Source organism: Haemaphysalis longicornis, unplaced genomic scaffold, assembly GCF_048455015.1.
Source record: "Haemaphysalis longicornis isolate Haplotype H1 unplaced genomic scaffold, Haemaphysalis longicornis Haplotype H1 scaffold_14, whole genome shotgun sequence".
Lineage (NCBI taxonomy): Eukaryota > Metazoa > Arthropoda > Arachnida > Ixodida > Ixodidae > Haemaphysalis > Haemaphysalis longicornis.
In genome coordinates, this window is record NW_027526245.1 from 17913846 (window position 1) to 17926614 (window position 12769).

A 12769-nucleotide genomic window follows, 5' to 3' on the forward strand; every position below is an offset into this window, starting at 1 on the left:
TCTGTACAGATTTCCTGAGCATCGTGCTTGCATTATCGTCCCAAAAGCCTCGTAGAAACCATGCCATTGTCACAATTTGCCCCGCATTCATGAACGTGGGAGGGTCGCGATACGCTCCAGCCGAGTGACGAGAGAGGGAGAGAGAGAACAACTTTATTTAGCCACACAAAATTGCGGTGACTACGTGCCGGATGGGGTGGTTCCCTCTTCACGGGACCCATATGCTACCGCAGCTGCCTGGCCCCTGGGGATCAGGACGAGCTGGTCTTCCAAGGCGGGGCTGGTTAGCAAGGTCTCCCATCGCTCGTTAAAGGGTGTGGGAAGGGTGATTGAGGGTTGAGTAAGGGGTGGAGGGATTGCCTCGGTGAAATTGCACTCTCCGATGACGTGCCGGAGCGTGCCCAATTGCCCGCAGAATCTACACTCTTTCTCGTATATCTCGGGGTACATTCTGCTTTGGAGATAGGGGTGCGGAAAGGATCCTGCTTGTATTTGGCGATAGATCGTTTGCTGTGTTCTGCTGAGCGACTTGTGCGGGTCAGGGTACCGCCGTCTGCCTCCGAGTGACGACCCAATAAACACTGACGAGCGCAGCAGCTCGCAGTCAGTCACCATCGCCACCGGCACGCTGAGGGCCGAGTGACGACCCTCAGCGTGCCGGTGGCGATGGTGACTGACTGCGAGCTGCTGCGCTCGTCAGTGTTTATTGGCCGTCCGTGCACAAAGTTGCCCGCCGAGCCTGGCGGGGCCACCGAACTTAGCGGCCAACGAAGATTAGGGTCGGGGAGGGGGTGCCACATACTTGTCACAGCCATTGATATTGTTTGTAAGGCCATTATGTCAGCATAGCCCTCAGATATCAGGGATCAGTGCAAACAAGGTGTGCGGAGGAAAGTGCGGCTGCTGCTGCACTCGAGAACACAGTGAACATAACAGCACAGCCCTGCACTGACCTCAAGCCACTCACCAGACGACACCTTTGCAGAGCATGGCCAGCAGACTGGAGGCAGACAAAACAGTGCACGTACTGCAGTTAAACCTGGATGTAACGAAGTTGATCAAAATTCGCAATTTTTCAATACATGCAGGTTTTCGTTGCATGCAAATTTCAGGGTAAGGCTCCCGCGAATCAAGCAGAAACTAAATCAAATTGCTAAACATCATGGATAGGGAACTCTGCCTTTATGAACTTATTTCAGAGTTAAAAAATGCGTGCTTTGTGCCTTCTGCTTTCCCGTGAAGTTTACAGTACACAGCACTCCGAAGAATCAAGGTCACTTACCTCTGTACTTCGCTAACGTAACTTAAGTATCAATTTTGCCTTTTGACACTCTTCGGTGCCTTTAACCAGTTTCAAGGAGCAAACGTATGCTGAAAGGGTGCCTTTTTGCGAACTTGGTGCTCCTTGCCCCACTCAAACCTCTTGAGAGGGTGCTGGCTGGGGTACTGTACCGGACGAGAACGTTGATCTTTGTTGCCGGTGGAGGTGGCACCTGAAATTGCGAGCTTGTCTTGCAAAGACCAAACTTCATTTTCTGGCAGCGCAACTCATCACTGGTCGACCCATGCCTCAGAAAGCAGTGGAGACACGCGACTAGACTGACAGGCGGGCCTAGCACCTAATCGACGCCACACTCGCACTGGTAGTTTGCGGTACGGGCAAAATTTGCAAAGTTAGTGCATATTTCCAGTTCAAGAGAAAGGCAAGAGGCAGTGGCTTATCAGCGTAGTGAATTCGTTACATCAAGGTTATCCATATAACCCTGCCTTTGTTACATAGGGGTTGTGAACACTTGGGTTTCAGTGGGGCTGGCAATGGGGAATTGAAAGACTGTTAAATCCAGGAATTCGTAACGTAGAGGTTCGTTGCATAGATGTTTCACTGTAAATGCCCCCCTCGCAGGGTCGTCCGGGGCGGTGCTGCTGCCGGCCTCGACGGAGCAGGTGTCGGCGGTGCTGTCGCACTGCCACGCGCGGCGGCTGGCCCTGTGCCCGCAGGGGGGCAACACGGGCCTGGTCGGGGGCAGCGTGCCGGTCTTCGACGAGCTCGTCCTCTCCACCGCCCGCATGAACCGCCTGCTGTCCGTGGACCCCCTCTCGGGTGAGGCCAAGAGTTTGGGCGTTGGGGTGAGTGGGCACGGCGGGCCAGACTGGCTGTGCGCTTGGCAAGCACATTGCTGGCTTCCATCACGTTTCCATGGGGCCAACCTGATGATGCCTGGACATGCGTTTGTGAGAGCACCGCAGCTCCCCCCTCTGTCCTTGAAGTTTGGGCCCAGGGGCAAGACGGCACAGGGGGGGGGGGGGGGCAGCCACTGCAGGGAGCGTTCCTGGGATGGCATGCGTGGTGGTGGCAGCATTCCGCACTGAGCACCACCTTTCTGCCTCATCGTCAGGGGCACTGTTTGTGCACGCAGTCTCGCCAGTGTGTTTCATTGCCACACCCCTTGGCCAGCTCGCGGGGCTCCTGAGCCGAGAGGAGGGCCGTTGCAGGGGCACATTGCACGACCCTGCCACGTTGAAGGGAGCGGAAAGGGGGGAGTCGCAGTGCTGCCACTGGCCCCCAGAGTGGCCTCCTTTGGGGCCAGCCGTGTCCAGTGCGGGGCGTAGTGGGGCTGCAGTGGCCTCGGCTGCACCAGCACCTTCTGGGTGTGCAGGCGGGGCCCGGGGCCGGGGGCTTAGTGGCCCGGAGGGTGAGGCTGGCACTGCAGTGCAGCCCTCAGTGCCCGGGCTGGGAGGGGGGTTCGGTTGAAGTGGCCAGAGGAAGGCATTGCTGGTGGTGCACTAAAAGCTCGTTGCAAAAGACACTCCCAAGAAACGTGTCTCTTGTCTGCAGAGTCGCCAACGTGGTGAACACGGAAAGACTGACCAGCCAGACCGCTGCTTTCATTCAAGCGTCTCTGGGCGTGCGCAGGGTGCGTGGTGTGCGAGGCCGGCAGCGTGCTGGCCTGGCTGGAGGAGCGGGTTGGCGAGGAGGCCGGCCTGTCGGTGCCCCTGGACCTGGGCGCCAAGGGCTCCTGCCAGCTGGGCGGCAACGTGTCCACCAACGCGGGCGGCCTGCGCCTGCTCCGCTACGGGCCCCTGCACGGCTCCGTGCTGGGCCTCCAGGCGGTGGGTAGCGCCCGCTTCTCCCCCGGGAAGGGGGTGGGGGGGGGGGGGGGGGGGGGGGGGGGGACTGAAACAGCTCGGGTAACATTGTGGCAGAAGGACAAGTTTCAGCTTATGAGTGGGGTCATCTTTTGGCCTGTGCATAGAAAACACAATTTTTATAATCGTGACCTTATTCAGGGCTGTATAAAAGTGTCTCTTCTTCGGCTGTGGTCTCGGGTGAAGGCGCACCATGTTCCCCTCACACGGGGGCTAAAGTCTAGCGGGGCCAAATGATTGGTGCCAATATGAGCACAACCTCCTCGAGGCTTGTTGGAATAAATCAGATCAGTTCGGAAACTAGGCTTTCTCTTGTGCTTGAAAGGACCTTGTTCGGTCTCTTCTGTCTCTCTCTAAAAGTTTCACCATGAGCCAGCAGTTTTAGCACTTCTGTCTTTTCCCTGCTTAGAAAGGTGCGCAAACAGAGACAGCTGTAGCCACGGGTTGCCGTAATAGTTTTTCTCCAGTTTGCTTGCAACACGGCATGGAGGAGATGTCAATCGTAGCCAAGGCATCCCAGGTATGCCTTCCGCAGTGCGAGGCCAATAGCATCAGTCTCTGCTCGATAAGCAAAGATGTATGCGGACCCTACCTAGGCTCGAGAATAAATTACCGGGCCTGGGCTCGTGATGCAGCCTAGGCTTACTCGGGTCGGGCTCGGGCATCATCAAGCGGGCTTGGGTCAAGTCCGGGCTTGACATCAGGCCTGTGCAGTGCTCTACTCACTGCTGCTATATCTCGGAAACCGAGGCAGCAGTATTTGTAATGAGATAAATAAACTGTGTGACGGCAGGGTGCCCTTTGCTGATGCAGTTTTGGAAACTTGTTAGTATATGTGGTTGTCTAAGTAATCAAGAATGCGAGTGGTCTTCTGTCAGTTAGTGACACGGGGGGTTAACATTGAAAACACGGGCGGCCAACGATAGGTGCAACCAGCACTATCTTCCAGTCTGCAGAGAGCTGTCCATCACATTAAAGAAGTACGAAATAACGCAACAAGAAATTTAGCCGGGGACTCTACATAACGCCGAAGAAATATGTCTGGAATGCCATCAGGGCCACAGGATTTCTTAGTATTAAGGTTTAAAAGCATGGATACTAGCACACCAGAGTAAGAAATAAAGTTACACTTGAACCCCTTTATAAGAGACACGTACTGGGAAGCAGTTCCTGTCTGTTATACGAGATGTCTCTTATAAGCAGGGAACCATGTTTTCACTTGCTAATCAGACCCTAGTTCAATGTGGGCACCATATGACTAAAATAAGCTCAAAAGAACGCTACAGCGTGTTGCAAAAGATTCATTCAAACTAATGTTGGGCTTAGAATTTATGAAACAGTTCTGAATCTTTGTTCGCTTCATGACTGTATTTACACTGTTTTTTGAAACCGATTCTACAAGCTTTTTTTCCTTTCCTTGTTTGTGGAAGATGAATCATAGATGTTGAGTTCACAAGCCTTACGAATAGCCAAAGCGCACAGCTTCTTCCGCTGTGCTCAGGCTATTCATTACGCTTGCAGGACTCAACATCTGCGATGCTTCTTGATTGGGAGCTACACGAGTGGGAGAGCCCACACGTGCGGTCGCGCTCCAATGGATGGCAGTAAGCTTCGACCACTTCTGTCAGTTGCATTTCCATTGGAAGGGCTTCTCATCGTCATTTCATAGCTGACTGGGCCACTGTGTGTTTGCTGAAGTTATAATAAATAGCGACTGCAGGCGCCTGTCGTCCACCTGTGTTTCCACAATGGAAGCAACTGCAATTAGTGACTGGTTGCACTGCATCTGAAGTTAAAATGTCTGTTACAAGCGAGATTGTCGATTCAAGTTCAAGGATGACTTGTCCCGTATAACCAACTGTCTTCGACATCCGATGTCTGTTTGGCTCCCCGCCCAAACTGACAAGCAAAACGGCGCGAAAGTTAGACTCGTTAACGATAAGCTGTTCATCAACGATCATGCCTACACGTGGGACATTCAGTCTAATGTTCGTGTACAACTTCCACCTCGCCAAGACACTGCCCCTAGTAAATCTGACCGTCACGATTGACACTCAAAACCATCCGAACTAAGGATAATCAACGTACCGTATTTATTCGAAAATAGGTCGAGCACGAATATAGGTCGACCCCCTAAAAATTGAAGTCGCCGAAAAAAAAAATAATATATTCGATTATAGGTCGACCCATACTTTTAAGAAAAAACTTGAGGAAACTTTTTAAAACTCCCATTTATTTACAACGCGGTCACCTCACTGGTTGGAGCCACACACTGCGTCGTCGTCGGAACTTGCGCCGCATGCGCCGCAGTTCATTACCCACCCCCGCCCCCGACTGGCTTTGAAGGCTGAACGGCCAATCCTGCCTCGCAGCGCGAACTGTTGAGCTTTGGTCTGAATATCGCACGCTCCTCTTCCACGTGCAGCCGGAATTTTTTCTCGAGAGCATCGTGCCTCCCAATTGTAGGGCCACGAAACGCACGACGCAGTCCCCTACAAGCAAAAAGTTCGTCCCGCTGTTTCCGCCATCCCCTGATCACCTTTTCATTAACGTCTAACTCTCACTGAGCGGCGCAGTTGTTCAAGTTCTCAGCAAACAGGATCACCCGCCGCGACGTGACATCGCGAAATGCGCACGAGAAAAACGTTATGTGCGGAAATCACAACGAAGCAAACACAAAAAAAGCGCATGAAACGGAGAACGGGAGATAGTAGAGACAGTGAGCGAAGCAGGCAACGCCGTTCCGTTCACGAGGTGGCTACGCTAGGTGGCGAAAGTCACCTTTACCCCCACCTCGCGCTAGCCGCTACCGCGGCTCCGAAGACACCAAGCCAAGCCAATCTGGCTCTCTAGCCAGTACGTCAGCTCGCTCTTGTCCGGTTCGGCCGCAGGTAAAGCGCGATAGCCGACAGTGACTGTGGGTGGTTTTCTTACGCTGATTGTTTTGTTATTTTTTCCTTTATTTTCTAGCCTGTCTTTGTTCTAGATGCTCCGCGCTGCCGCCTCAAATTGAGGAGCGCCGGGCGCGACGGAGAAACGGATGTCGACGTCAGCGAAGGCGTCGACATCCTCCCAGAGACTGTGAGGAGCAACGAAGCAGTTCGCTCTAAACATGTGGTAAAAGCCTTGCGGGAAGCCGATCAAAAGTTGGTGCAGTCTGATAAAGAGGGAAGTTTTGTGGTGGTACCTGCCGCTCTCTACAGCCAGAAGGCAAGGGTTGCTATCCAGGGCAACTTCAAAGCTGCCCTTGAGGTTCGGCCACGTCAAGTGAAGAACGAGGCAATGAAACTTTGTGAGGACATGGGGCTCCTTAAGTTGGCAGGCGCTGTGAAGAACAGCTGTTCCCTCAGTCTGAATGTCTTCTTCAGCGCGAAAACTCACAAGGCCGAGTGTCCCTTTAGGGCCATTGTGTCGGAGCAAGGAACCTGGCAACGTTGCCTTGGCAGTTATCTACAGAAGTCCCTTTCAGTGCTGGCTGTAGAGGATCCTTTTCTCGTTCGCAGACCGCAAGATGTGTCGGACTTCTTGAAGGCTGAGGACCTAAACAAGGTCAGTGCGTTCTCGGTAGACGTACGAGATCTTTACTACTCTCTACCACACGAACCAATTTTCGAAGTGGTGCAAGAAGCAATAGATTCGTTCGGTCCAACCAGGTTTCAAAATTCCTGCGGGGTGAGCGTTGATGGCTTCCTTCAGTTGCTGGCCTTTTATCTGCGGTCTACGTATGTTCTTTTTGAAGGCGACCTGTACATACAGAAGAAGGGAGTATGCATAGGCTCCTGTCTAGCTCCGGTCCTTAGTGACCTGCTGCAAGCACACCTGGATAGAAAACTGCTTGAAGCTCTGCAGGACACCGCAGTTGTGAGGGTGTTCCGGTTCGTCGATGATTTCTTAATAATCTTCCAGGCACCCCAAAGGCACAATCCACAAGAAGTTGAAAAACTGTTCGACATTTTTTCAACAGTGTACTGCGACTTCGACCTCACTAAGGAGGAGCCCGAGGGTGAGAAGCTACAATTCCTCGACCTTTGTTTTCAACTGAGCCCTGAACACCTGTGTTGGACATATTCCCCGCGTTCCAAGAAGAACCTGCTCCCGTACTCGTCAGCTCATTCTAAGGTTGTGAAGCGGGGGGTCGCCACGTCCGTTATGAAGAATGCACTGGTTCGGTCCTGCGGACACACCGTTCAGACGAGTTTCACCGTGCAAGTCCAGCGTCTTTCTGCCGCCGGATTCCCAGATCACCTTCTTAGCAGCATAGCCAGCAAACTTTTGAGCGACACGAGGAAGATTGCCGCACCGGAAACGCCGCAAGAAAGCCGCAAGAAATTAGCAGTAATTCCATACATTCATGGTGTCAGCCACAAACTCAAAAAGACGGTCGGGTGTACAGCTGCTGTTTTCTGCCCCCAACAAATTGGGCGGGCTCTGCAGGAGAGTGAATGTAGATCAAGCAGCGGAGAAAGGATGCCAGGTAAATCACACCAAGCCCTTTGTTGGATGCCAGGAAGCGGTGGTCTACGAGATCCCCTTGGTGCCTTGTGGCAAGTCGTACGTGGGACAAACCGGGCGGTGCATCAACGACAGGTTAAGGGGGGACGAGGGTCTTAAAACTAACTTTTTTATTTATGGGTAGAAACTTATGAAAATTTGCACACTGATGTGCTTTTCTCTGTAGATTTCAAATATGCAATTATATTTGAGCTGGTGCTGTTAGTTCAAAAGTTATCATACAAAGTCTAAACCGCAATTAGGTAATTTCTTACGCAGCTTTAATGAACTTTCGCATTGCATTTTGTCGCTTTTAATTACATGAATGGATAGCCAGAGAGTTCCCATACCCGATGACATTCTTCGTTTTTCTCTAAAGTCACGGCATCCTAAAAAAATATGTCAAGTACAAAAAATGGCAGTATTGGATATTTTGGCTCATCAAAATAACTGCAAGTCATCATTTATGCGTAGCCTAAACAGAAAAACTAAGAATGTCATCGGCTGCCTCAGGCTGTACTGAAAAAAATGGTACCAAGATTGACCTTATGAAGCAAAAATAAGTTTCCAAAAAGCTGCGTAAGGCTGAGGGAAGTGACCAAAAATATGAAACTGAGAAAACTGCATTTGAAGTTTGGCCATGTGTTATGAGATGAACCATCAGTAGTGTAGCTTCAAAATTTCCCAGTAACAAAGACATGTTCTTCCCATTTTCAAATCTGTCTTTGGATTCCAAAAATGTCAACTAGAACTGGAGATACAAAAGGCCAAGTAACGGACCCCAACAGGAATTTAGCAAAATTTATCGACTTCGAATCTGTTGGCATTTTGTTAGCGTTGTGAAATCTGGTGGTGTCTTGCTGGCGTCGTGAAAACTGCAACAGTCCTTCGTGAAGTGCCATCATCTATTACAGTGCACTGTGGTACCCAGAATATTGTGTACGGCAAAAGTGTGAGGGTGAAACTTGCTTTAGGTGCCCCCCTTTTTTGTTCTTTGGTGAGGCTATTTCATTCGCGGTTTTTATGCTGGAAGTTTGAGAGGATACAGGGGTGGGACACTGCGCAGTGCGTTTTCCGCAAATGCATCATGTTGTTGGCCCTCAAAAGAGTCTTTTGGGGAAAATAAATGTAGCTGGAAGGCAAACTTTCTTGGCCTCAGGGGATAAACCCATAGACGCCTTTTTCCTTCAAGCCGTGCATGGTGCGGCTATCTCCATCGGACATCACGGTTGTGTACTGCAGCCCATTCTTGGAGAGCGAGCGCTTGAACATTATCAGGGCTGCCTCTACCTCCATGCGTCCTGCACCACAGTCAATGTTTCGCTGACACTCATGGTCTGCCAGCCAATCTTCGTAGCCCTCATCTGAAGCTTTGGGTCTGATGGTGCAACCTAAGCAAAAGTTAGAGAGGACTACATGATCAATCACCAAGCCGGTGTACACTCCAATGATGCAGCCCACTCCAATGTGTGACAACCGTCCCTTTGTCATCCACGTGCCATCAAACATATCATCTATGTTGTTTGGCGGCTGACCAAGGTGTACAAGTCCTTGATGGCACGCACACTATCAGCTTCAGAGGCTGCTGCAGTGTCCTCGCAAACCTGAACCACTTTCCTCAAGTGCGCTTGGAATGTCTTGTGGTGCAGGCCTCTGTGGGACAAGTTCATACCAGCACAAAAATCTGAAAGAGCAGTCACCCCCTTCCCCATGCTTTGAATACTTTTCAAAGCCCTCATATTCACTTCAAAAAGAGTGATATTGCCAGATCCTTCGGTCCTTGGCGAGGAAAAACGTTCCACACGGTGTTCACAAATCGAGCACGTCACCTCGAGCTTCACGGCGAGGCCGTACTGCCGGTCAGGCTTCCTCAAATCTGGCGCCGCCAGCCCGCACTTGCCGCACCTGACGTGCGCGAAAAGGTCCTTCAGCATTGCAAAATCCACTAAGACAAAATCTGTGCCGGATTCTTCCTCTGAGTGCGCCAAATCCACTTCAAGGAGGTCGAATTTCCGCTGCGTTGCTGACTTAGTCTCCGTTCCGCGCTTGACCTCGTCCGCGTGTTCCGTACGCGCGGCGATCTCCTCCGCCGTGTAATACCTCGTGTCAAGCCGGCAGGACGTGCTTGGACCAGGTATGGATTCCGGAGGTGGTTGGTCAGGCGATGGGGCAGGCGAGGCAATACGAGGCGGCGAACGATTCTCATCCGGTGGAGTCGAGCGGCCCGAAGTCGCACCACGCGACCTTGGGATAGGCGGACGACGCTTTCGCTTCCCGTGCGCATGAAGGGTCGTCTTCTTCAAACGTACGTCTCCTGGCATCATTCACGAAAGTACGCGATGGAAGAATTAGAAGAAACTGTAAAAAAAAACTGCTCTAAGCGAGCGCTGCGCCAGAAGAGCGGACTCCGTCAGACGCGCGTAGCAGACGCCATGATGGCGACCGCCATGACAGCAGTCGCGCCGACCAATGGGAGGGGTCGTATGGCGAACTCAAACCGCGCGCGCCCGCTCTAGCCAATCAGCGGCCGAGAAGGTGCCTTCGGAAAACTGGCAAGGCCGGTCGTTCTACTCAAGCGACGCCATTTTGAGATATCGCAAAATGCGCACAAAGAAACAAGCTTCAAAACAAGACCAAGATGGCGGCGATCGGTCGGCTGCTTCGCCCGCGGGGCGCGCGGGAATTTGAAGCAACTTTTGCCCAATTCTGGGCATTTCGTGGCCCTCGAGGCGTTTCAAAACATGATTTTAGAGTATTTCCCGATGGAATTTCGCGTTGATATTTTGAAGGCAGGTGCTTGAAGGTACAATAATTCCAAAAATTGGATTTTCTCAAAATCGATATTTTGGCCATTTTTGACCATTCTAAGACCCGCGTCCCCCCTTAAGGGAGCATGCCAACACACTGAAGACCGGCACGGGCAGCATGCTTGCCCAACACGTCAAGGCCTGCCGATGTGCACCACAGTTCGACAAATGTAGTATCTTACGAAGATACAAGGGTCAGCGCACGCGCGAAATTTGTGAAGCGTTTGCGATACACAAAAGAGGAACCTCGTGTGTAAGCACCCCTTCAGTAGCTCTCCTGGAAAAAGAACAATCATACTTGTCAAGATAGCGTCTTCCATTGATTGTGACGTTCCCTCTGTTAGCAAATAGCCTAATTCATTCACTGATCATGCGCGCGGCTACTCTTTGATAACATTTCGCCTATATATTTCGTTCTTTGCTTTCAAATAAACAGTTGATAGTCAGCGCTTGTTTTGTCTTCATCTTCCCTTTGTCCCGTGCTTCGCGCTGTTTTGTTAAAGAGAAACGGATCGCTCGGTGCGCTCGCCATTTTTGATCACGACTATAGGTCGAGGTTCTTCGGTCACGATTATAGGTCGACCCTCAATTTTTAAGCACATTTTCGGAAAAAAAAGGTCGACCTATATTCGAATAAATACGGTAAATGCCCGAAGCGTTGTTAATAAAACCGAACCGCTGGAATGCTTATCTTTGCTACATGACCCACACTTGATTGCGGTGACAGAAACCTGGCTAAATAAAGATATAAGCAGTGATGAAGTTTTTCCTAAATCGTTTAACGTTCTTCGTAAAGACCGAGCGGCGAGGGGTGGGGGTGTGGCATTGCTAATAAAAGATACACTCAGATACGAGCCCTTGCCGTTAATCGACACGCATGAAAGTATGTGGTGCAAGCTTTTTGTGGGCGATGTCATCTTAGTAATTGGAGTAGTGTATCGGCCCCCCGGAAGTCCCATAGATTTTCTTACTCAGCTAGATGACCACTTATCAGAGCTAACTAATGACAGAAGCAGAATTATTCTACCGGGGACTTTAATATATCTGATGTAAACTGGGATGCTAGGATTGCGGGACCCGCAGATCGGATGCACGCTGACACTATGGTAGAGATAATGGCCAAACATAGCCTAATTCAAGTTGTAAACGGGCCGTCTCAAATTCAGGGACAATGCCAGACTACCCTTGACTTATTATTCTTATCAGATGAAACGTTCTGGTATGAAGTCGACATCAAAGACGGAATTTCTGATCATAAAGTTGTAGTAGCTAGACTCAGAATTAAGGGGGGACGCGGCTTTCAACTTCGGAAAAATGACCAAAACATCGTTTTTTTGAAACCCACATATTCGGCTTCTATGTTTCCTATTCTATGCGTCTGCAAAGTTTTTAGGCTGAAAAGCGTCGCAAAGTGGCATAAAAAATACTTTTGTCAGGTGCGGTGACAAACTATCAGTGCAAAAGGGCGAAAAAAACGGCAATTTTCGGAGCGGTCTATCTCCGCAACGGTGCCACCGGGCGCGGCCATTTTGATATGGTTAGATCGGCCGAGCGATCGTCTTTCTGGTTCCGCTCGTCTCTTTTATCTTCGTTCATTCACAAACGCACAAACGGCAGAAAAGAAACGACGCACAAACGAAGCTAGAAATAGATGCTGAAGCGCTATTGGTCCTCCGGTCGGGGCGCAGAACAACGACCCTCCTGATTGGATGTCACGGGCGCAACGCAAGATGGCGGCCGCCTGAGCTGCGTAGCGAGCGGTTCGAGTTCATTTTCGCCACTTCGCTCGGCCGAGTTTCTGTTCAATCTGTGGTATTCAACACGGACGTTATCGCGGTGGGAATGCCGGAGATAACGAGCCAGATTACGGGAAGTTGTGTGGCTCGAAAGGAGGAGGTCATCGAACGCTTCGTGGTGCGCGTGACTCTACCGTCGCCATACCCCGGAGGGTGACGCGGTGTGCGCGCTTGCGATAGCGGTTCGTGAAGTGAACTTTTAGTCGGGTTTGCGATGTTTACACGCTTAGTTATTGCTGTGTTTTGACTGTGGGCTCGCTAGCCTTGAGAAAGAAACGGTCGACACGTCAAACGCTGCGGCGCGCACGGCATAGCCGACGCGCATTGGAGCAGCACATGACTGGGCAACCGGTTACGATTGAACGCCAGTAGTTGTAATTAATGCCTGCGACGTTAGATTTAATCTTAAAAGCGACCTGACCGGCCATATCAGGTATAATCAAAGTTCGATATATCGCGGTAAGCGTGCGCTGCAATGCGCGCGAGCCATATCGCCTTTCTTGCGCAACGTTTCCCGTGCACTTGTAA

The 12769-nt window shown here is 51.1% G+C and overlaps 1 protein-coding gene across 1 annotated transcript in view; it reads left to right on the forward strand.

Moving 5' to 3' along the window:
* The window catches only part of D2hgdh (D-2-hydroxyglutaric acid dehydrogenase), a 59804-nt gene that overhangs the window by 20535 nt on the left and 26500 nt on the right, over positions 1–12769 (forward strand). Inside the window, exons 3-4 of the mRNA XM_077695287.1 lie at positions 1904–2101; positions 2915–3111. Coding sequence (XP_077551413.1) covers positions 1904–2101; positions 2915–3111 — 395 coding nt within the window. The remainder of the gene's footprint in view (positions 1–1903; positions 2102–2914; positions 3112–12769) is intronic.